The following is a 26,087-nucleotide window of genomic DNA, read 5'->3' as shown; positions in this document are numbered from 1 at the left end:
CCTGGGCAGTCGCTGAGAAACCTACCACATCTCTAGCCTGAAGCCTAGAACGGATCCAGGTACCCTGGAGCTGGTAGAATGGGAATGGGGTAGAAAAGATGAGAGATGTACGCTTTGTTACACTGTCAGGACTTTGATTTTACGGTTTGATGTAGATTGTGCACAGAAGTATTTTTACATGGGTGTATATGTATGTGCCTATAACATATACATAAAAGTTCTGAGAAAAGAAATGATGGTCCATATACTCTAGAATATTCATAGTAACCCTTTTCGGTGGTCGCAAAAAAAAAAAAAGAAACAAAGTAGAAAACCATGGATTGGGAAAAGGCTAAACAAGTAATGGTGGAAAAAGACAAAAACCTCAGAAGCACCGGAAGACATAATTGAACTGATGTTCTATAATTTAAAGAAAACCTGGGGGAAATATATACATGATTTAAATGGAAAGTACAATAAAACCAAACTCAGCATAGTGGAATGATAATGACCAAGCTTAACTCCGAGATGAGTTGAGAGAATTTGCATTATTCCCTTCTTTTGCTGAGGTGGAGGGTATAATATTGCATATAACATGGGATACAGTTGTGTTGGCTGTTTTAACTGAACTGCTCTTTTCCTTTGTTTTATTCTTTGTTAGGATTCTTCCGTGTAATGGGGGAAATGGGATTAGGGTTGGGTTAGGGGTTGGAGTTCTTAGGAATTCCTCTTTAAAGAATTACACCAGGGGCAGCTAGGTGGCGCAGTGGATAAGGCACCAGCCTTGGATTCAGGAGGACCTGAGTTCAAACCCAGCCTCAGACACTTACTAGCTGTGTGACCCTGGGCAAGTCACTTAACCCCCATTGCCCTGAAAAAAAAAAGAATTACACCCTCTTGCACACAAAAAGTAGTTAGAATAAGGTGGTAGTTTATTTAGGGGGAAGGGGGGGGTGTGAGAAATGGGTAATTGTCTCCTCTCAATGTGGATATAACAGTCAGCCATACTCCCCCTGACCTGTTTGTAGGACAAAGGTCTCAGATCCCCTCCTCCCCCTCAGGTGAGCAAGGTGATTCAAGGAGCCCTGGTCTCAATAAGGTCCGCTCCAGAGTTGTGTCCATATAAGGAAGTATAAGGTCCACTCCTGAGTCATGCCCATACAAGGAAGGGGGTGGGTGGGAATACTGCGTTCTGATTAGCTAGTTTTTGCTCGTAGATTGTAACCCCGACCAGTGATGAAAAAGGGGAAGGTCCATTTGCGTTAGGGACTAGGGTATAAAACAGGGCCTGTGAGCCCCCTTTCTGGGCACCTACTAGCTGCACACTAGGGTGCCTCCTTCTCATGAGAAGAAAATAAAGCCTTTGTCACCCCGCTGCTGAGTTCCTGAGAATTATTGAGAAGAGGATGGATTTTTCTGCAGGGGTGGGGGTGGGGTGGGGGTGGGGGAAGAAATCCTTGGACTTAACTTAAAGGAGACAGTGAGAATTTGACAAGCAATTAACTTTTAGGCAAAGCGAGAGACTAGCTATAAGTAAGACTAGCTACACAAAGGCCGCAGACACACCCAAAGTTACCTCCCCATGGGTGAGGGAGATCAGAATGAAGGGCGGAGGTCCCAAAACTAGCTCAGTCCCACTTGATTCCGCTTATCTCTCTAGATGTATTTGTCCTCTGGTTTAGTTTCTCAAGGAGAAGATTCCTCAATGTGCCCCAGAGAACTTCTGGGGGACTTTTGGCCCACAACACCCTGAGAGAAAAAGAAGGAATGAATATATATATATATATATATTTCCATTAATAAGAACAATAAAGTAGGAATTGGTCCAGGACCCAAAAGGGATGGAATGTTCTCAAAAACTAATAATACAACCACATATGGGGGCAGCTAGGTGGCACAGTGGATAGAGCACTGGCCCTGGATTCAGGAGTGCCTGAGTTCAAATCCAGCCTCAGACACTTAACACTTACTAGCTGTGTGACCCTGGGCAAGTCACTTAACTCCAACTGCCCCCCAAAAATAAATAAATAAATAAATAAATAAATAATAATACAACCACATACAGCCTGAAAAAAAGGGGAAAGGGGAGGCACAGTTGCCACGGAAAGAACACTCTGGGGGCAGGGAGTTGGAAGACATGGGTTCTATTTAGAAGCCAGTTTTTATAATTAAATTATTAAAATTAAATTTATATACTTATATATTAATTAAATTGTGATTTCATTTATGATTTAATTATTTAAATAAATGTGTTGCCTTCACTTGTCTGGGCCTCTGAGATCTCATTTGCAAAGGAGCTTGGGCTTGTCCATGTCTGAAGTCTCTTCCGCTTCTAACATTGTTTTATACCAATGGAATTACACTGGGTTTGATGAGCCCTCAAGAGCATTTTTTTTAATCATAAAATTTAAGGACATTTTAATAGATGCCAATAATCTCCAAACTACATGGAATGAAAAGTTTTTTTTAAATAGCGACCTAGAAGAAATTAAAACCATGTGGGAACAGAATGAGATACATCTCATCCCTAACATCCTTTCTTTCTTTCTTTTTTTTTTTTTTTAGTGAGGCAATTGGGGTTAAGTGACTTGCCCAGGGTCACACAGCTAGTAAGTGTTAAGTGTCTGAGGCCAGATTTGAACTCAGGTACTTCTGACTCCAGGGCCAGTGCTCTATCCACTGCGCCATCTAGCTGCCCCCTGCCATCCTTTCTTATTTAAAAATTTTTTTTTATAATTTTTAACATTTTTTTAAAAGTTTTAAGATCCAAATTCTATCCCTCCCTCCCTCTCCTCCCCCTTCCCTGAGAAAGTAAGCAATCTGAGATAGGTTATAAAGGTGCAATCATGTAAAACATTTCCTTATTGGTCATTTTGTACATGAAGACTTGAACAGAACAAAAAAAAAGGAAAGAAAAGAAGTGAAAAATAGTATGTTTCAATCTGTATTCAGACAATATCAGTTCTTTCTCTGGAGGCAGATGGCATGTTTCTTCATAAGCCCTTTGGGATTGTCTTGGATCACTGTATTGCTGAGAATAGTTAAGTCATTCACAGTTGTTCATTATAAAATATTGCTGTTACTATTGTAACGATTGGAATGACGCCACCTGCTGGATACTTACTGTAGAAGAGTTCTGCCCATGAAGCGAAGGTCTTTGAGGGCAAGACCAGGAGTCTTTTCTTTGGCGGGGAGGAAGTGACGCAGACTAGTGGGAGGAGGAAGGAAGAGACTGGCGCTGACTCTCGCGCTCTCTTTCCTCTGGACTCTGGCGGAGAAGGGAGCTAGAAATGCGCTCTCCCTTTAATAGATAGGAATCTAGACCTTTCTCTCTCTCTTTACCAAATTCTTATTCTCCTTAATAAATGCTTAAAAGTCTAACTCTTGCTAAAGCTTATAATTTATTGGCGACCACTCATTAAATATTTTAGACAGACTAGCTAGAATTTTAGCCCTTAACAGATGGCTGACCACGAAGAGGAAAGCTGAACCTCACTTCTGATCTTCTGGTTGGGTAAGAAATTTCCCCTCCCTCTCCCTTTAACTGCTAAGTACTGGCGTACTGGCTGTGTTTTCCCTTTAAATTTTTTCAAATGGACCTTTTAAACTCCCTAATTACCTTATTTTTTTTTTAGTCTGTTTAACCAGACAAATGGGAGATAAGATCATGTTAATGCTTTGTTTTTGTGGATTTTCTATTTTTCTTTTTATTTTTGTTAAAAGAGCCAGCAACTTACTCACACAAGGAAATATCACTCCCTCTCCCAACCATGCTTTTTCAGAGAAACCTGAAGAGATTCCCGCAGCTTTTCCCAGTTCTAACACTAATTGTTGCTCTAATTTTGCATGCCTGGAGGCAATGACCCACCCTCTAGAAGCTTTTAATCCCCTAGCACCTGGAGGCAAAGTGGGGGAAGAGGAATCCAGGCCTGAGTTCAAAATCAAGTCTGATTCAAATTGCTCTGGTCCCTCCCCTCCTCTCCAGACCCCACCCTCTACTCCTCCTATGGCCAAGCCCATAGCTTCCCCTGCCTGGGAAGTCCAGAGATCTGATGCGCATGCTCAACTTTTTCTACCTGCATTTGCAGCTTCAGGCTCAGCCCTTCCCTGGCCTGGCTGTGCTTTTGAGACAATCTTAGAAAACTCTTTAAATTCCAGATATGCTCGTTTTGTTCATAATTTTGCTAACCTGCTTTTGTCTTTAATTAGTAATCTTATAAAGCATTTGTATGGTGAAAAGCCCGACAGACAATATAGAGGGGTTAAAGAAGAAAAACTTAAGCTGAATAAGAATGACAATCATCACCATAGTTCAAGACTCCGCTTCTTTTGCCATGGAAGGGTATATATTGTACAGAAATGTAGAAGTAAGCAGCAAGGTATTGATATGAGTATTGGGGATTTTAGATACCGAAATCAGAAGTGTTCTGAATTCACTCAGAGTATTAATGTCAGTTCAGAGGTTACATAGGATTTCTATGCTATTACATCTACATTTTGAAATTAATGGTATGGGTTTATTTTCATAGAGATTTTCATGCTTTTGAGATTGTGTTTTATACTTAGTTTCTAAAACAAGGAGAATATTTGTAAAAGCTTTTTATAGTCATGTGATCAAGTTTATATTTTATAATAGTCTTATTAATATTAAGTTCATATTCATTTAGATTTCCTTAGTTTGAATTTCATTGTCTTTTATTGTTCCATGTGTATTTTCTTCTATTCATTTGTCTATCTAATTTTGAAACATTGCAAGATGGTTTTGATTTCATAATACAATGTTAATTCTAGGAGTATTGTGCTCCCATATTCTGAGTTGTTTGTTTTTGTTATTTTTTCTCAACTGATTATTTGATCAAACTCTTTAAAGCATTTCCCTGGCAAATTGTTTGCCATGGCAAGTGTAAATTGATTCTAGAAGTATTATTTTTGATAAGCATATTCCAAAAAAAAAAAAAAAAAGAGGGGAACATTTGTAAAAGTTTTCTTTGAGATTGTATTGTGCTTTAACTTGTATTTAAGTATGTTCTGATTTTTCACAAAAGTAATTGTATACTAAGTAAAAAAAAAGGGTATTATTTGAAATTGTTGCATAATTATATATTATATTTTGAGTCAAGATGTATTTACATTTTTTGCAATCATTTATTATCCTCAATTTTAAATCCATATGAGACTTGGATTATGGGAACTTATCATTTAAGACATTAATTGCCTTTATTCTGAGTTATCAGATGCCAGTTGGCCAAGATGCCATCCAATCACAAGAGGAATACATGCAAGAGCAGACACTTAACTGTCACATGAGGGGAGACATGCATGAAGTCAAGGTATGGCCAAGGGAATGGCTTTTGACAAATGTTGAGGTTGGATTCTCTTGGTTTAATATTTTATTCTCTTTTTCCCCACAATATTGTACAGATGGCTGGAAGTATTCATCCCACCCATCTCACTTCTACACCTGGCTTCTATGCTCCCTCCTATATGCCTGATGCCATGGACATCTCAATCCCATGCATCTGATTAAGTCTGACTCAGTTTCTTCCAATATGTTCGGTGGCATGGACATATATTCCATCCACCTATTTTAAGCCTGAGATACTGTATGGGCAGTACATATTGCTCAAGTGTGGGAATGCTCATATCCCATCATTTCTCTGTTCTTTTATGGTAACCCCCATAATTATCTCAGGTGTCATGATAAATACAGTGTTGAATTTGGCCTTGACACCTGTTACCAATTATATTAGATTTTTAAATTTCTCATAATGGCATGAGGATAATTAGGCAGATGATGCAAAAAGTGATAAAACAAAGATAAAAATTATTTTTATTAATTAATATTGCAGCAATTGTCTTCTCAATTACCCTCCATAAGGGGGGACTATAATAATAATATAATTTTAAAGAATGGTTCAATTTTTGTTTTATTGTATGTTTCACGTGTTAACAACTAAGATTCTGTATTCCCTTAGACATGTTTTTGAGAACTTTCATTGTTTGATTTGATTATTGACAAAGCTATTTTAAAGTTGTGTTAAGCTCAATTTTGTAGGAAATTTTCCTGGCTGATTACCAGCATCCACACATCAACCCCTGAAAAGACTTCCATTCCATGACTACACCTAGAGGACATCTAAGAAAAGACTTTCAGAGACTTTAAATGAACAGTTTTGATTTGTTGTTTTTGTTGTTTTTTTCTCTTTCTGTTATAATATACACCATCTGTAACATGTATTCTCTGCAGAGGCCCTCCCTTTGCAAGACTAATGTCAAAGCGTCGGTTCATGAGGACAAAAAAAAAATCGCCCCTCTGGACAAAACTTTCCTCTCTTCCTTTTCTATATTGTTGTTCACATATTATTAGTTAGCAATAGTTATTATATTGTTTTTACTGTTCCGTCAAGGAAACATTTTGTTTCTTGAGGAACAACAGGGGGGACTGTAACGATTGGAATGACGCCACCTGCTGGATACTTACTGTAGAAGAGTTCTGCCCATGAAGCGAAGGTCTTTGAGGGCAAGACCAGGAGTCTTTTCTTTGGCGGGGAGGAAGTGACGCAGACTAGTGGGAGGAGGAAGGAAGAGACTGGCGCTGACTCTCGCGCTCTCTTTCCTCTGGACTCTGGCGGAGAAGGGAGCTAGAAATGCGCTCTCCCTTTAATAGATAGGAATCTAGACCTTTCTCTCTCTCTTTACCAAATTCTTATTCTCCTTAATAAATGCTTAAAAGTCTAACTCTTGCTAAAGCTTATAATTTATTGGCGACCACTCATTAAATATTTTAGACAGACTAGCTAGAATTTTAGCCCTTAACACTATGTACAATGTTCTCCTGGTTCTGCCCACTTTACTTTGCTTCAGTTCATACAAATCTTTCCAGGTTTTTCTGAAATCAATCTGTTGTTTCTTATAGCATAATAATATTCCCTCACAATCATATACCACAATTTGTTGAGCCATTCCCCCAACTCATGGGCATCCCCTTGATTTACAATTCTTAGCCACCACAAAAAGAGCTGCCATAAATATTTTTGTACATGATAGGTCTTAGTCCCTTTTTTAAAAAAATCTCTTTAAGAAATAGACCTAGCAGGGGCAGCTAGGTGGGGCAGTGGATAGAGCACTGGTCCTGGAGTCAGGAGTACCTGAGTTCAAATCCGGCCTCAGACACTTAACACTTACTAGCTATGTGACCCTGGGCAAGTCACTTAACCCCAATTGCCTCACTAAAAAAAAAATAGACCTAGCAGTGATATTTCTGGGTCAAAAGGTATGTTTTACATATTTTATATATGTTTTATGTTTACAGTTTTATAGCCCTTTGGGCATAGTTCCAAATTGCTCTCCAGAAAGCTTGGATCAGTTCATAATTCCACCCACAGTGTGTTAGTGTGCCAGTTTTCCACATCCCCTCCAACACTTATGATTTTTCCTTTTGTCATATTATCCAATCCGATAGGTATGAGGTGGTACCTCAAAGTTCTTTTAATTTGCACTTCTCTAATCAATAGTGATTTAGAGCATAACAACATTGATTTTAAAAGGAAAATATACAAAAAATGGAAGAGAAGGCACATAACAAAGGAGAAATTTAAAAGATAGGCATAGATATATAATATTATCAGCAAACGAAAGCCCCAAATGAACTATGGACAGCTTTTTTAAGTATACTTATTTTTCTATTTATCTATATGTGTTCAGAGCAGAGTGAATAGAGTGCCAATACCTGTTCTGACTAGTAGTTCAACAGTAAATTCTCTTAGGATACAGAGCACTCCTTAGAACCTAGTAACACTACCAGCCAGCCTAGGCCCTTCAGAATTTCAGGTTTAGGTAGAGAAGACATTAGTTATGATGAGAATTGTGATCAGGGACCAGAATAATTTAGGATGTCCCAAAGAAAACTGGGGAAATGGTAATCCACATAGCCAGATAGATTGACAAATGCTAATGTTTACCCATGCAATGCATGCCTTGAATCTAATTGCTTATGTTTATTAATATGTGTTAATTACTTCATGTTTAAGTATCCATATTTGATGCTATGCTGTTTGTTTATAGAGTGCATGTCTAGCACAATTCATTTGCAAATTTCTTTTTTTAATATTTTGTTTTATTCCAATTACATATAAAAATAATTTTTAATATCTGACTTTTTAAATTTAGAGTTCCAAATTCTCTCACCTTCCTTCCTATTCTCCCGTCATTGGGAAGGCAAGCAATTTGATATAGGTTAAACATGTGCAGTCATGCAAAACATATTTCCATATTAGTCGTGTTGCAAAAGAAAACACAGACACCCATCCCTCAAAAAAAAAACACAAGAAAAAAAATAAAGTTTAAAAACATTAAAAAGCTTCAATCTGCACTCAGACTCCATCAATTCTTTCTCTGGAAGTGATATTTTATATCACGAGTCCTTTGGAATTATCTTCAATTATTGTATTGCTGAGAATAGCTGTCATTCACAGTTGTACAGAATTGCTATTACTGTATATAATGTTCTTCTATTTCTGCTCACTTCATTTTGCATCAATTCATGTAAATCTTTCCAGGTTTTTCTGAAAGCATTCTGCTCATCATTCCTTATAGCATAATAATATTCTACATTCCCCAATTGATGAATATCCCCTCAGTTTTCAATTCTTTGCCAATACAAAAAGAACAGCTGTAAATATTTTTGTACATATAGGTCCTTTTCCTTTTGTTCATCCCTTTGGGAGTAGTGGTATTGCTGAGTCAAAGGGTATGCACAGTTTTATCACCCTTTGGGTATGGATCCAAATTGCTCTCCAGAATGGTCAAATCAATTCACAAATCCACCAACAGTGTCCCAATTTTCCCACATCCCCTCCAACATTTGTAATTTTTCTGTCATATTAGTCAATCTTATAGGTGTGAGGTGGTACCTCAGAGTTATTTTAACTTGCATCTCTCTAATCAGTAGTGATTTAGAGCATTTTTTCATATGACCACAGAGAGCTTTGATTTCTTCATCTGAAAACTGCCTTTCCATGTTTTTTGATCATTTATCAAGTAGGAAATGATTTGTATTCTTATAAATTTCACTCTGTTCTCTGTATACTTGAGAAATGAAGCCTTTATCAGAGAAACTTATGATAAATTCCCATTTCCTCCTTCTGCCTCCTTCCCCCGTTTTCTACTTTTCTTCTAATCTTGGCTGCATTTTTTTGTTTGTTTGGGTTTTTTTGTTTGTTTGTTTTGTTTTTTAGTGAGGCAATTGGGGTTAAGAGACTTGCCCAGAGTCACACAGCTATTAAGTGTTAAGTGTCTGAGGCCGGATTTGAACTCAGGTACTCCTGACTCCAGGGCCAGTGCTCTATCCACTGCGCCACCTAGCTGCCCCTGCATTGGTTTTGTTTGTGCAAAACCTTTTTAATTTAATGTAACCGAAATTATTTATTTTATATTCCAGTATGCTCTCTATCTCTTGTTTGGTCATAAATTCTTCCCTTATCCATAGAAATGACAGGTAAACTATTCTATGCTCCCTTAATTTGTTTACAGTGTTATCCTTTACATCTACATCATTTACCCATTTTGACCTTTGTAGACAGTATGAGATGTTGGTCTATACCTAGTTTGTGCCAAACTGCTTTCCAGTTTTGTCAAGTAGTGAGTTCTTGTTCCAAAAGTTTGGATGTTTGGGTTTATCAAACACTAGATTACTGTAGTCATTTACTATTGTGTATTATGTTCCTAATCTATTCCGCTGACCTACCACTCTATTTCTTAGCTAGTACCAGATTGTTTTGATGATTATCCCTTCGTATTACAGTTTGAGATGCAATATGCCTAAGCCACATTCCTCCACATTTTTTTCCATTAATTCTCTTGATATTCTTGGCCCTTCGCTCTTCCAGATGAATTTTTAAATGATTTTTTCTAGCTTTATAAAATAATTTTTGGTAGTTTGGCATGGCACTGATTTAATTTAGGTTAAATTATTATTTTATTATATTGACTCATTTAAGTAATTAATATTTTTCCAATTGTTTACATCTGACTTCATTTGTGTGAAAAGTATTTTGCAATTGTTTTCAGAGTTCCTAGGTTTGTCTTGGAAGGTAGACTTCCAAGAATTTTATATTGTCTACAGTTATTTTAAATGGATTTTCTCTTTCTATATCTTGCTGCTGGATTTTGTTGATATTACATGAAAATGCTGATAATTTATGTGGGTTAATTTTATATCCTGCAACTTTTCTAAAGTAGCTATTTCAACTAGTTTTTTTTTTACTTGATTCTCTTGAATTCTCCAAGTAATACCATCATATCATCTGCAAAGAGTGCCTGCTCTAATTCCTTAAATTTCTTTTTCTTCTCATTGCTATAGCTATCATTTCTAGTACAATATTGGATAATAGTGGTGATAATGCACATCCTTGCTTCACCCTTGTTCTTGTTGGGAAGATTTCTAGCTTATTTCCTTTACATACAATGCTTGCTAATGGTCTTACAAAGATACTACTTATCATTTTAAGGAAAGCTCCATTTATTCTTATGCTTTCTGTTATTTTTAACAAGAATGATTGTTGTATTTTGTCGAAAGCTTTTTTCTGCATTTATTGAGATAATCATATATTTCTGTTGGTTTTATTATTAATGTGGCCAATTATACTGAATTTTTCATATAAATCCTCCTGGGTCATAGTGTATAATTTTTGTGATATATTGTATAATCTCATTGCTAGTATTTTATTTAAAATTTTTGCATCAATACTCATTAGGGAATTGGTCTATAGTTTTCTTTCTCTGTTTTTGCTCTTCTTGGTTTAGGTATTAATACCATACTTGTGTCATAAAAAGAATGTGTTAAGACTGTTTCTTTGCCAATTTTCCCAAATAGTTTATATAGTATTGGAATTGATCCATCTTTAAATGTTTGGTAGAATTCACTTGTGAATCCATCCATCCTGAGGATGTTTTTCTTAGGGAGCTCATTGATGATTTGTTCAATTTCTTTTTCTAAGATAGGGTTATTTAAGTATACTATATCTTCTTCTATTAATCTGAGCAATTTCTATTTTATATTCATTCATTTCACTTAGATTGTTAGAATGGGGGGCATATAATTGGGCAAACAGCTTCTTATAATTGCTTTCATGTTCATTGGTGGTGAATTAACCCTTTTCATTTTTTATACCAGTAATTTGGTTTTCTTCATTCTTTATTAAAATCAAATTGACCAATGGTTTATCTATTTTATTGATTTTTTTTCACAAAACTAATAAATAAAACTTAGAATTTTTTTATTATTAAACTCCAAGTTTTATTTATTTGTTCAATGGTTTTCTTATTTTCAATTTTATTTATTTTCTTTATTAATTTCCTTTGATTTTCAGAATTTCCAATTTGGTGTTTAAATAGGAGCTTTAAATTTGTTCTTCTTCTAGTTGTTGCTTTTAGTTGTATGCCCAATTCATTGATGTGCTCTTTCTCTATTTTGTTGTTATAAGCTTTTAGAGATATGAATTTTCCCCTAAGTACTGTTTTGCATGCATCCCATAAATTTTGTTATATTGTCTCATTGTTGTCCATTCTCTTTAATGAAAATATTGTATCTATGATTTGTTCTTTGACTCACTCATTCTTTAGGATTAAATTATTTTTTCAAATTTCTGAACTACATGGAGGAATGGCACACACATCCCCACCCTTGACAGATAGGCAGGGCAATGCATCTCAAGAGGGAATAGGAACTGTGACAAAGCATTGTGGGACTATTCTTTTCTTAAGATTGAAGAACCTAAAACCTTCATTTGTGATTCACTAGAAGACCCTGAGTTAGCTTTGGGAAGGAAGAAGGGTACAAACTGGAAGAGGTCTTATGAAATGGGAAGAACTTGGGGTTGTGAACCTGAAAATTATTAAAACAATCAATATAACAAAATTAAGTTCTGTAATGGGTCAGAGGAGTTATAACTTGTGACATGGCAGATGCTAGGACTATACAAATGGTAGGGCTGAAAACAGAGTTTATATAGTGTTATGGGGAAATAGGGTGGGGTTTTGGGACAGGGGTTGGGGTTTGGAGTCCTTAGAAATTCCTCTTTAAAGAATTACACCCTCTTGCACACAAATCCAGTAGAATAAGATAATAGTTTATTTAGTGGCTGGGGAATGGAAACCAAGAGAGAAATCCTTGGACTTCTCATGGGGAGAAGAGATGGCACAGAGCATGACTCTGGAATACCAATCTCCTCGAGCAGGAGACAGGCAGATATCTTTATAGAGGACTGATGGGGGTGATCATCTGACTGTGGAAAGACCTCTTATTGAGGGAGGACCATCCCCCACTGGTGGTGGCTGGAGGAGTTGAGTGAGGGGTGGCTGCATCTCTCAAGCCATCTCCGTCCTCCTCAGGCCACAAAGGCAGCAGCCACACCTAATCTTATCTCCCCAGGAGTGGGGAAGACTGAAATGAAGGGTGGTGGTCCTGGAGCTAGCTCAGTCCCAGAACATATAGACTACAAACAACAAAAACAGCATGTGTAAAGGCTGCCTTTGGGGTTGATTACTTTTGTTTCATCTGTTAAATTCTTTTATATAATAAGATGAGAGTAATGAGATTATCTTTAAGAAATCTACAAAATAAGGAGAGGCTGATGACTCATTGGTCTAAGGAAATGAAACTAAAAGAAGTCAGTCAGTTCTCAGATAATTGTGTTTGTTGGAGTATAAACCTGGCAAGCAGTGCAGATGTAGAAACTCTGGTTAGCTGTAGCCAATCAGTCAGAGGTACTTTCTAGCAAACACACAAATCACCAATGCTCATGAGTTCCAGTTTATACTGGATTCTCCAAACCCCCAACCTGCCTAAATTCAAATTCATATAGGACCACAGAGTTCCAATTTCCATCCCCCTGAATAAGCTAAGACTTACATGAAGCAGGCTGAACATCCTGAGACATCTGTATTTGTATTTCTTTGACTACATAAGACAGGGCTCAGACCACGTACATCCTATAACTCCCTGGCCCATATGTCCAGGAGGAGAACTCCCAGAATTTAGGAAACAGGAAGTTTATAGACTCTTGGTAGATATTTCTACATGTTTTATTATGTATTCTGTACTCTGTACTCTGGATTGGGCGGAGTTCCACTCTAGGCAATTCATTTTAAGCATTAAATTTACAAACTTGAAGACAGTAAAGGCCCTAGAAAACTTGTCATATTAAAAACTAATTGAGGGGGCAGCTAGATGGCACAGTGGATAAAGCACCAACCTTGGATTAAGGAGGACCTGAGTTCAAATCTGGCTTCAGACACTTACTAGCTGTGTGACCCTAGGCAAGTCACTTAACTCTCATTGCCCTGCAAAAATAAACCAAAACAACTAATTGAGAAAATTAGTGATGTTTATACTAGAAAAGAGAAAATTTAGTAGGAAATGTAATTGTTTCTATATATTTGAAGGGTCCTCAGGACAGCTAGGTGAAACAATGGATAGAGTGCTGGGCTTGGAGTCATGAAGACTCATCTTCCTGAGTTTAAATCCAGCATCAGAAATTTACTAGCTGTGTGACCCTGGGTGTGAGAAAATGGGTAGTTGTCTCCCCTCAATGAGGATATAACAGTCAATTATACTCCTCCAGACCTGTTTTTTTTTTTTTTGTGGGGCAATTGGGGTTAAGTGACTTGCCCAGGGTCACACGGCTAGTAAGTGTTAAGTGTCTGATGCCGGATTTGAACTCAGGTACTCCTGACTCCAGGGCCGGTGCTCTATCCACTGCGCCACCTAGCTGCCCGAGGGTGTAATTCTTTAAAGAGGAATTCCTAAGGACCCCAACCCCTGTTCCAAATCCCCCACCTATTTCCCTATAACAGAAGGAAGAACTGATCAGGGATGGTATTACTGCGTTCTGATTAGCTAGTTTTTGCACGTAGATTGTAACCCTTGAGTAATAGGACCAATGATGAAAAAGGGGAGGGTCCATTCGCATTAAGGACTAGGGTTTAAAACAGGGCCTGTGAGCCCCCTTTCTTTGTACCCACTAGCTGCACACTAGGGTGCCTCCTTCTCATGAGAAGGAAATAAATGAGCCTTTTTCACATCACTGCTGAGTTCCTGAGAATTATTGAGAAGAGGACTATTTCCCTTCACACTGGTGTAACTATTGGAATGACGCCACCTGCTGGAGACTTACTGTAGAAAAGCTCCGCCATGAGGTGAAGGTCTTTGAAAGCAAGACCATGCGTCTTTTCTTTGGCATCAGGAAGTGACATTTGCTTGTGGGAGGAAGGGGGAACCTGGCGCTCTGACTCGAGCTCTTTCCTGTAGACTCTGGCGGAGAGCGGAGCTAAAAATGCACCCTCCCTTTAATAGATAGATGAATGTAGGCTAAATGCTTAAAAGTCTAACTCTTGCTAAAGCTTATAATTTATTGGTGACCACTCATTAGATATTTTAGACAGACTAGCTAGAATTTTAGCTTTAACAAATGGCTGACCACGAAGAGGAAAGCTGAACCTCAATCTTCTGATCTTCTGGTTGGGTAAGAAATTTCCCCTACCCTGTCCCTTTAAACTGCTAAGTACTGGCTGTTTTTTTCCCTTTAAATTTTCAAATGGGTTTTTTTAACTCCCTAATTACCTTATTTTTGAGTTTAGTCTGTTTAACCAGACAAATGGGAGATAAGATCATGTTAATACTTTGTTTTTGTGGATTTTCTATTTTTATTTTTATTTTTGTTAGAAGAGCCAGCAAGGTGCTCACACAAGGGAATATAAATATCCCCCTCTCTCCCAACCATGCTTTTTCAGAGAAACCTGCAATTCCTGCAGCTTTTCCAAGTTCTAACACTAATTGTTGCTCTAATTTTGCATGCCTGGAGGCAAAGACCCAACCTCTAGAAGCTTTTAATCCCCTAGCAGTGGGGGAAGGGGAAATCAAGTCCCTCCCCTTCTCTCCAGACCCCACCTTCTACCCCTCCCTTGGCCAAGCCCCTTGATTCCCCTGCCAGGGAAGTCCAGAGATCTAATGCGCATGCGCAGCTTTCTCTACCTGCATTTGCAGCTTCAGGCTCAGCCCTTCCCCAGCCTGCCTGTGCTTCTGACTCAACCTTAGAAAGCCCTTTAAATTCCAGATATGCTCGTTTTGTTCATAATTTTGCTGATCTGCTTTTGTCTTTAATTAGTAACCTTATAAAGCATTTGTATGGTGAAAAGACTGACAGACAATATAGAGGGGTTAAAGAAGAAAAACATAAGCTAAATAAAAATGTCAATCATCATCATAGTTCAAGACTGCTTCTTTTGCCATGGAAGGGTACATATTTTACAGAAATGTAGAAGTAAGCAGCAAGGTATTGATATGAGTATTGGGGATTTTAGATATCAGAATCAAAAGTGTTCTAAATTCACTCAGAGTAATAGTATTAGTTCAGAGGTTACATAGGATTTCTATGCTATTACATCTATATTTTGAAATTAATGGTATGGGTCTATTTTCATAGAGATTTTCATGCTTTTGAGATTGTGTTTTATACTTACCTTTAAAAAAAAGAATATTTGTAAAAGCTTTTTATAGTCATGTGATCAAGTTTATATTTTATAATACTCTTATTAATATTAAGTTCATATTCATTTAGATTTCCCTAGTTTGAATTTCATTGTCTTTTATTCTTCCATGTGTATTTTCAGACTAGCTAGAATTTTAGCCTTAACAGAGGGCAAATAACTTATTCCTATTTGCCTCAGTTTCCTCATCTGTAAAATGAGCTGGAAGCAGAAATGGCAAATCACTTTGCCAAAAAAAATTCCAAATGGTGTCATGAAGAGTCAAACTCTTCTGACAAACAATAACATACAAGAGAGGGATTATAATTATTCTGATTAGTCACAGAGGGTCGAATTAAAGCAATTGGTAGAGGCATCACAGCATAGTAGAGAAAAAATATTGCTGGTGACATAAATTATTTATATTTCTTTGCAAAATTTATTTACCCATGAAACCATATAAAGCTATGATAGATGTTGAATGACTCCCCTTGTTCAATTTCTCCATCTCATTTTTATTGTTTTTTCAATATGCATTGTTTCTGATTCTTCTGCTTTCCTCTATCATTATGCTAAAAATATTTTTTTTGCTTTTAACAGTGATGGGGATTGGATTGTTTCTATGCTAGTTCTACTGAACCCTCTTTGTTATGAGGGAGATATAGTCTAAGCTGAAACATGCTAAGGGTGAAGGGCAGGGAGGGAAGGCAGGAGAATATTTTAAGTTTCTTTTTCCTTGTGTGTACAGCAAGAAGTTTCTTTGTTAGGATAACTAAAGAAAACCAATCATGGACATAGTTTCTTTTTCCATTTCTCATTATTCTTCAGCTTCTCCCACAATCTTTTGACATCTGACTGAAAGAATGAAAAGATAAAGGAAAATGCATTTATTAAGTGCTTAGTAAGAGTCAAGTACTGGGAATACAAATACAAATTGAAAAACAGTCTATTAGCTTGATAACTACAAATTTGCTGACAAATGATTCTCCCCCCCCCCCAATACCCCCTACCCAGGCAGGTAAATTGCCTGGGGCTAACCAATTTTTTGTCAATTCCAGACTCTTGATCAATTTATGGACCTTCCCCCAAGCAAAATGATCCCAGCCTTACTCCCTGGATTTTATGTTATTATGTTAAAAGGGTCCACCTACATTAAGTAGTTTCTATTTAGAGTTAGTAGCATCTATACTTAAATTAGGAGCAGTTCTATTGTTTCTTTTGTTAAAGGTTCATTTAAATTAAGTAGTTGTAAGTGACTCTGGAGCAATCTTTTGGTTTGCTTTTGTTCTGTTACCCCATAAAAACCCGGCTATAGTTCCTCTGCCCTGATTAAAGACCTTATTTCTCCTATATGGATTGTTTCCTTAATTTCCAGGTTAACAGGCTCAAAAAGTTTACATTCTAGAGCATGGAGTCTGGAGCCAGGGAAGGTCCGAATTCAAATCTGGTGTTGGACAAGCAATCAGTAGCTGTGTAACCCTAGGCAATTCACTTAACCTCTTTCTGACTCAGTTTCCACATCTATAAAATGGGGGTGATAATAGCACTTATCTCAAGGTTATTGTGAAGATAAAATGAGATTTTTCTAAACATTAATGTGCTATATAAATACTAAGTACTATTATTACTACTGCTAATGATGTGGGCTGGAATTTTAGGCTCCAATTGATAGTGAGTCATCCCAAAAGAATTACAAGACTGAGTGACTCAGTTTCCCAAGTTTTATTGCAATACTGTGGGTGACCACAGGGAGAGAACCAGAATATTGGAAAGGTATCTCTCAAATAGGGAAAGGAAAGACAGTTATATTTATAGTATGGATAAATTGATTATCAGTCTCATTTATAATAATCTCCACCTTGGGGAGGTACTAGGGAGGGCCTGTCCTACTCATTATAATATTCTCCACCTAGGGGTGTTACAAGGGAGGGTTTATCCTAATTTGGAGTTCCTGGGGGTCCTTAAGCTAAGGCGGGTACCTTTTTCAGTGGAGGTGTGTTTTTGGTGTTTACACGTCATAAGGTGAATCTGGGGACAAATTTGGCCTTTTCTGCACATGTCTCTTTCTGATTCCCATGGCTAGTTTCAAAATATAATCATTTTTCATTAGAATTTCTATAGGTTGTCTTGTTATTTTGACCTGACCTGTTCTGGTCCGTTATGGATGTTGATCACTATGGGTATGAGAAGCTAATATAAGTTATCCATTAACTGAGATCTAACTCCCTTTTAGAGCTAATATCTGTATCAGATCTTGGGTCTTATATTTTTCTATTAACCCTTTTTTTGCCTCCTACATCATTATTATTATTATTATCATTATCATTATGAAGTAGTGGTAGTTGCGCTTACCATGATTTGTGTGTATCCAACTCATTTTATAAGTCCAAGCCACAGCACAAAGTATCATGGAGATATCCCAGATCACAACATTGGCACCAGTTGGACTTAATAATAACCAGGTGGTCTGCTCTCAAGTGCATTCTTTCTTTCTTTCTTTTTTTTTTTTTAGTGAGGCAATTGGGGTTAAGTGACTTGCCCAGGGTCACACAGCTAGTAAGTGTTAAGTGTCTGAGGCCAGATTTGAACTCAAGTACTCCTGACTCCAGAGCCGGTGCTCTATCCACTGCGCCATCTAGCTGCCCCTTTTTTTTTTTCTTTCTTTTTTTTTTTTCAAGTGCATTCTTAACACATGGTCATACCACAGTGCCGACTGTGACACTGATTACTCGTTAGTTTGTTGTAAACTTATTGTATGAGAAAGGTGGATTTGAGTCAGTTTAGACTCTGAGGATGGGGTCTGGAAAGTACCCAGCCACCAGCATAATCAGTTCCTTCTGTCTCTGCCTAAGTTTTATTGCTTGTCAGTTCCTTCTGTCCCAGTCTAAGTTTTACTGCTCATTAGTTCCATTTGCCCCTGCTTAGCCTCATTGCTTGTCAGCTACATTTTAGTTTTACTGCCTGTAATAAAAATTGTGTCTTAGGCCTTGCCTGGTACCCATCTTCCCTCCCCTTACATGTCAGACCCCCAGTTCTTGTTGATATAGTGGGAAAATGGGATACGGGTTGGTGGGAGGGGTTCTTGGGAATTCCTCTTTAAAGAATTACACCCTCTTGCACACAAAACTTAGTTAGAACAAGGTGATAGTTTATTTAGGAGCAAGGGAAGGGAAGGGTGGGGGGAGGGAAACCATGAAAGAAATCCTTAGACTTTTCATGGGGAGATTTGGCATAAAGCACATGGCTCAGAGGTACCAAATCTCCTCGAACAGGAGACCGGAAGGTACTTTTATAGAGGACTGATGGGGGTGGACCATCTGCCCGTGAAAAGTTCCTTTAGTGAGAGAGGACCATCCCCCACTGGTGGTAGCTGGGGGAATTGGGTGAGCAGTGGAGGACCATCCCCCACTGGTAGTGACTAAAGGAATTGGGTGAGGGGTGGCTACGGATCCCTCTTCAGAACACAAAGGCCGAAGCCACACCCAAACTTATCTCCCCAGGATAAGGGAGACCGGAATGAAGGGTAGGAATCCCAAGCTAGCTCAGTCCGATTTGGTTCCTCTAGGCCTTATCTGTCCTCTGGTTTAGTTTCTCAAGGAGAAGATTCCTCGGTGTGCCCCAGAGAAATTCTGGGGTGCTCTGCGCCCCATGACATTGTCATGGATTAATTGTGACCAGATAGAAAGATGTTTTCCTGCCTCTCCCTTTCCACATTCCTAAGCCTGATATCAGCCCCTGATACCGTTACTCCCACCTTTTCCCTTCCCTCAGTTTGACCTTGTTCCCCCCTCCCCTTTCCCCCTTGTTCCTGGAACATGTATACATGTCTCTATACCTTGATCATGAGCTAAGCACGCACCTGGGGTGAGACAGGATTGAATGTTAGATTGTGAGCTTGCCTAGTGTACGTGGGGACTTTCCCTCCTCAAAATCTCTATAAAAATCCAAAGCATGAGCCCCTTATTGCGGTCCTCATTTCCTGGTATTGAGGTTGCCCATTCTCATGAGAATGTAATAAATCTGTCTCTGCTTGACTTGGAGGTCTCCTTGAGTTATTTGGGTAAACTGTGGCAGTTTGTCCCAAACATTATTCTATTGGATTTGTGTGCAAGAGGGTGTAATTCTTTAAAGAGGAATTCCTAAGGACCCCAAACCCCAACTCCTAGCCCAAACTCCCTACCCCATTTTCCTCATGACAGAGGAGAAGAAAAACTCTCTTGTGGAAGCCAGCTTCTCAATATGTTCCTGATTTCCAGCTTGCCTGACTAGAGGTTTTGAAGAAATTTCCTGTGGGTGAGCCTGGGGCCATCTCTTGGTTGAGTAAGATCTCAGCTCATTCGCATCTAAAGGATTTATGCACTTATATATTTTTTCTGGTGTATTCCAATTTGTAAAACTCTGGTTTCTTTTTGCTATCTGCTTGGATAAATGGATTTAATCACTGTTGACTACTAGTGATGGTCTTTTGTGAAATTAGCATTTGGTGGGGAGGAGTTAAGATTGAAGGTATTAATTTGGGTTTCCCTCCCCCTTTAAGAAAGAGCAGCATTTTGCTCTAAGGGAAAGTGTGAGGGAAAGGAGATTGGGGGGGGGGAGGCTAAGGAAGGAAGGGCAGATTGGGGGAGGGGGCAGTAAAAAGCAAAACACTTTCGAGGAGGGATAGGGTGAAGGAAGATAGAAAATAGTCAATATCAAGGGGGAGGGAATAAGATGGAGGGTAATACAGTTAGCAGTAGTAACTGTGAAAGAAATGATGATCAAAAGGAAAAATGCAAACCATCAACAGAGGAAGAACTGATGGTATCTGAATACAGATTTGTGGGGAAAATGACTCCTCAATAATTTTCTGGAACTCAGGTGATATGTCAAAGGCTCATTTATTGTCATTCTTACAAGAATGGGCCACCCTGTGTACAGCTGGTGAGTGGCCAAAAAATGGAGGCTAGCAGACCCCCTTTTATCTCCTAATCCCTAATGAGAAAATGACCCCTCCCTTTTTCAAGGGTTACTATCTCCAGTAGAACTGGCTAATGGAGACTCAGTATTCCCACACCTCTGCATCCCCACCCCTCTGCATTAACTCTCCCTGGGGAAATTTCTCTATCTGTGAATATTAGCATTTAAGTGTCTGCTTTTATTCCCCAGGGGCTGAATTAATTATTTGAGAGGAGACAACTCCATCCCCCAAATCCTTACAGATTGAAGTAGAATTTTATTTGTTAGCTTCTCTTTCTAAAGTTATTGTGTCTATTTTCTTTCACAACCTGACTAGTGTGGAGATGTTTTGCATAACTGCACATATATGACTTATATTGAATTCCTTGATTTCACAGGGAGGGTTAAGGAGGGAGGGAGGAAGAAAATTTAGAACACAAAGTTTTTAAAAATCAATGTAAAAAATGGGGTTTTAATTTTTTTACACGTAACTTGGGGAAAATTCTAAATAAAATTAAAAGAATGATTACTACTAAAAAGAAAGAAATAGCAGCAAGGAAAGTATCTTGAACCTAAAAATTGTGTCCCTAGATTAACCAATATTTAGATCAGGAGAATGGGCCACAAGGCTAGCTGATCTAGGCCTGGGATAACTGAGAAGTTTTCTTCTAGAGAAACAAAACTAAAGGACAAACACAACTGAGAAGTTAGGGGAGATAAGACCATTAGGTGTGGTTACTACTTGAGTGGAGGCTGGGGACATAGATAACTCCAGAAGTCAGGATCACCACCCCTCATTCAAGCTCTTCCCACCCCACCCCCAATAAACATTGTCTGGTAGTCACCTCCTCTATCCTCTATAAAAGTTTCTGCCTTCTTTCTGTTGTCAAAGGAGAATGTTTCTAAACCATCTCCTTCCTTTGAGGTGAAAACTTCCCTCTTGGCCACTTTTTCTAGCACCCAAATAAAGGACCATTTTAATTCTAATTGGACTGTGTGTGAGAGTGTAATTCTTTTTTTTTTTTTTTTAGTGAGGCAATTGGGGCCAAGTGACTTGCCCAGGGTCACACAGCTAGTAAGTGTTAAGTGTCTGAGGCCGAATTTGAACTCAGGTACTCCTGACTCCAGGGCCGGTGCTCTATCCACTGCGCCACCTAGCTGCCCGAGGGTGTAATTCTTTACAGAGGAATACCTACGAACCCCCAACACCTATTTACACCCAGACAAGAGGCCTCTGTTTTCCTCTGAATGAGAAAGGTATTGGATTAGAATTATGTCTTTCGGAGCAGCTAGGTGGCGCAGTGGATAAAGCACTGGTCCTGGATTCAGGAGGACCTGAGTTCAAATTCGACCTCAGATACTTGACACTTACTAGCTGTGTGACTCTGGGCAAGTCACTTAACTCTCATTGCCCTGCTTTCAAAAATAAAAAGAATTATATCTTTCTATTTCCTTTGAGGTCTCTGTATGTACTTTTAGACACCCCACGTGAATATGCAGATCTTTATACCTTACATGGGTATGTCTGTTGCTCATAAGCCCCCGCCAATGAATTTACCCTCAGTAATCAGCCAGGATATAATTAGTCATACTACAGGTATCATGAACCTCATTTTAGAGGTGAGGAGACTGGAGCTGAGAAGTTAAATGACCTGCATAAGGTCTCATAGCTAGGACAGAGTCATGATTAACACATAGGTCTCATACCCTTTCCACTAGTATTTAAGCCTGGAGGATTCTAAAAGGCAAGAGGTAGAGAGAAAAGAGCCCAAAGTGAAAAACTACTGTTTCTCCAAAAGTAAAGGGGAAGTGGGGGTCAGAAAGTAATTCCCCAAACCTAGCCAAAGAAAGACCTAAGAGTGAGGGAAGAGAAAACCCAGGGGGATAAATGGTAGTGAGCAATTTCAATGAATCTACACTCCACCAATGGAACTTCTTGGGTCACTTACACTTGCTCAAATAATCATGTATCTACACATCTGTTTTTAAGGCCACTAAGTGGCACCATAGTGCAGAGTGCTGGATCTGGAGTCAGAAAGAGTCCTGAGCTCAAATCTGGCTTCAGATACTACTAATTGTGTGACCCTGGGCAAGTCATTTCACCCTGTTTGCCTCAGTTTCCTTATCTGTAAAATGAGCTGGAGAAAGAAATGGCTAACCACACCAGTATCTTTTCCAACGAAACTTCAAAAGGGGTCACAAAGAGTTGGACATGACTGAAAATAACTGAACAACACTTATCTATTTACATGTTATATTCTCTCAATAAAATAGAACCTCACTGAAGTCAGGGACTTTTTCATTTTGTCTTCATTTTGTCTCAACACCTACCAGAGGGGAAGGGGGGGGGGGGAAAGGAGGGAATAAGCATTTATATGATTCCTACTATGTGCCAGGCATTGTGCTAGGTGCTTTTAGAAATATTGTCTCATTTGATCCTCACCCACCTCACGGGGAAGTAGGTATCATTATTATCCTCATTTCACAGTTGAGGAAATTAAGAAAACAGAAGTTAAGTGACTTCCTCGAGTAAGTGTCTGAGGCTAGATTTGAATTCAGGTCTTCCTGACTCATTGCACCCCCACCTGCCTCAATGGGCCTTTCTTGCATACAGTAGGCCCATAACTAAATGTGTGTTGAATTAGATTGGGTCAGAACAAGCATGATCCACCTATGTCCAAGGCTCAATGGTCTGTCAACTGTGCCCAAGTTCCTCCTTCCACTTGCCACTACAGACAGAAGAATGGTAGTTGATACTCACCTGAGATGCAGGACAAAGTGGGTTTGAAGGGGGCAGAGACCAATAGAAGAGGACACCCTAGTAAGTTGGAGGGAAAATTGGAAATACAGCATCCCCAGTATGGAATTATTAAACCACAGTTATAAGGATGGGACAGGAAGAAAATTAAGAAACAAGCCGAAAACTTAGGGAAGAACCACTGATACAGAGCAAGGCAATGACTGTAGGCTTTCATAATGGGTGAAGTAGATACACGATGTGTGAACTAGACAGTAGTGGGAACCCAATGAGATCCTATAACAAGCAGCTAATGTAGAATCAGTTCCTCCAATAGCCTTGAGGGGTCTACACAAACATTTGAAGGTCAGAATAAGCAGAATTTCCCTCCCTTTGAATTGTAAAAATAATGTCCTTTATATAAGAGGAAAATGCTACTGAAATCACTCTTCCAAATTGAGCTGCTGTGAGGTTTTTATTTGTTTTTCCCTAGCACTAGTAATCAAATTGTCATGGGGTTCGCAGGGATAGCTGTTTAATGTCTAGGTTGCACCCTAGATGCTGGGACATAGAGTAAAACTAATAAACCTGTACAGGGTGTGTTTACCCTCATGAATAAAATGCTTAGATTACCCAGCCTCACCAGCCACAGACTTGGTCACCTATAGAAAGTATCAAATCTGGAGTCTATGAAAGGGTGGATGAGAAGGAGAAATAATGGGATAGTTGGATTTAGAGGTGAAAGGAAATCTAGTCCAACGTATTATTTCCCAGGTTAGGACCCCAAGGACATGAAAGATTAAATGACTTGTTCAAGGTTACATAGATAGCAAACAGAAAAATTAAAATTTGAACCCAGATCCTCTAGATACTTTTACATTGAGAAAAATGACCAATTATTCTAGTTTCCAAAAAAATATGGGAGGACTCAGATATTCCTTTAGTTCTATTTATTTAATCACAGGATTTCATAATCTTGTCTCCATCCCCATCCCCAGGCCTTGCTGCTTTTCCCCAAAAGAAATAAATAAATATAATCCAGTCCCTACTGCCTTGAGCTACTGATACAAACTTGAACTGCAAAATTAAACTATTGATTGGACCCTGACCCAGGTATACATTGGACTTAATTGGAACACTGAACTCAGGCCTTCAGACGGTGACATACATGTTTCCTGGGCAGCATACCCAAATCTGGTTGAACATACAAAAGGAGATGGTTGACTGGGTGAAGAATGGGTCATTCTCCATTCTTGAGTCAATTAGCAACTGCCTAACCTATTGGTGTTATTTTCAGGGACCTATTCCAGAGAGTCGGGCCTATCTTCTTTGGAGGGTCAGATTTCATTGAGCAGAGGCCATGAAAATGAGGAAACATAGACAATAAGGGGAATATATATATATATATATATATATATATATATATATAAATTTAAATTAAAACTCATCCCCTTCATTTTCGTCTTCAAATGAGTCAGTCCCCACTTCTTCATAGTCTTTCTCCAGAGCAGCCAGGTCCTCTCTGGCCTCTGAAAATTCTCCTTCTTCCATGCCCTCACCAACATACCAGTGCACAAAGGCCCGTTTAGCATACATCAAGTCAAACTTATGATCCAGTCGGGCCCAGGCCTCAGCAATGGCAGTGGTGTTGCTTAACATGCACACAGCCCGATGAACTTTTGCCAGATCTCCCCCTGGTACCACTGTTGGAGGCTGATAGTTGATACCCACCTAAAGTACAAAAGGAGGGGGAAATATTAGAGATGATTCTCAGACAGTCAGTTGGCTAAGTTGGAAATACAAACATACACAAAGATATACCAAAGGAACTTTGATGATACGGTAGTCAAATAGGTCAGATGTAGATTGAGAAGTATGCTGAGATGTAAAATGGAAGTGAGTGGGTAAGTATGCATGGAGGAGAATGGTTAAAATGAGGAGTTTCAGGTGCTAGGTATAGGAAAAGAAGTAGAAGAGGTGACTTGAGGGATAAAGAGTAATAACAGAGTGCTAGTTAAGGTACATGAGAAATTCTAAAGTCCTAAGGGCTGGAGGGAGAGAGAGAGAGATGATATGAGATCAGGAATGAAGATTAGATTTTGTTGTCTACCCCTTCTTGGAACTCTTTCCTCCCATCAATGGATTCTCTTCCTACCTCTTCCTTCACAGTCACCTTTGACGAATTCTCAAAATATTTATGCTTCTCCTTCACTGGAGACATTTTTCAAAGCCCTGATCTCTCTTCTTTGCACACTCTTTCCTTGAGGGTTCAACAACTTCTCTGACTTTCCCACAGGACTTTATGATTCACTTTTTGCACTTTCTCTTCTAATTAGGCTCTTTGTAACAATGCGTGCCCTTTCCCCCCTCCTACACTGTAAGCTCCATTAGCGTCAAGACCATGTCTTATTCTTCTTTATATTTCCCACAGTTCCTAACACCATGCCTTCCAAATAATAGGAACCAAGCAATATTTGTTGAATTAATGAAAATTATGGACAGAAAGGGTGAATGGGGAAATACAAGTTGGTAAACAAGAGTAGCAAATAGGGTGAGTTTTAATGTGTAGGCAGACATACCAGACTAATAGGCATTTGTGCCCCCAATGGGACCAGGTCATAGGTAAGTTACTGCACTCCCCAAGGACACCAACTATTTCTTACCTGCTAAATCTGAAGGCTGCTTCTTGGCTTTTATCCAACACTGGTTGTCAACTCTTCCTCCTAGATATTCTCTCCTCCCTTGGCTGCTTCACTGCTCTCTCCTAGCTTTCCTGCTACCTAATTGTTCCTTCTTAGTCTCCCTTCCTCCAAGCTGATGCATCCCTACCACAGGTTATCTCCTCAGAAGAGGGGGGCAGGGCTTTCTCTTTTTCATCACCTCTCTGGACCATTACAGTAGCTTCCTAAAT

The 26,087-nt window shown here is 38.8% G+C and overlaps 1 protein-coding gene across 1 annotated transcript in view; it reads right to left on the bottom strand.

Annotated features, from left to right (window-relative positions):
- Positions 1-24,005: 24,005 nt before the first annotated feature.
- Positions 24,006-26,087, bottom strand: part of TUBA8 (tubulin alpha 8) — a 28,561-nt gene continuing 26,479 nt past the window's right edge. Inside the window, 1 exon segment of the mRNA XM_043966796.1 lies at positions 24,006-24,907. Within this exon segment, the coding sequence (XP_043822731.1) occupies positions 24,614-24,907 (294 nt within the window). The 3' untranslated portion in view covers positions 24,006-24,613.

The sequence above is a fragment of the Dromiciops gliroides genome, chromosome 5 (assembly GCF_019393635.1).
Source record: "Dromiciops gliroides isolate mDroGli1 chromosome 5, mDroGli1.pri, whole genome shotgun sequence".
In the NCBI taxonomy this organism is placed as follows: Eukaryota; Metazoa; Chordata; class Mammalia; order Microbiotheria; family Microbiotheriidae; genus Dromiciops; species Dromiciops gliroides.
The sequence above is the reverse complement of the archived record's forward strand: the minus strand, read 5'-3'. Positions and strand labels throughout refer to the sequence as shown.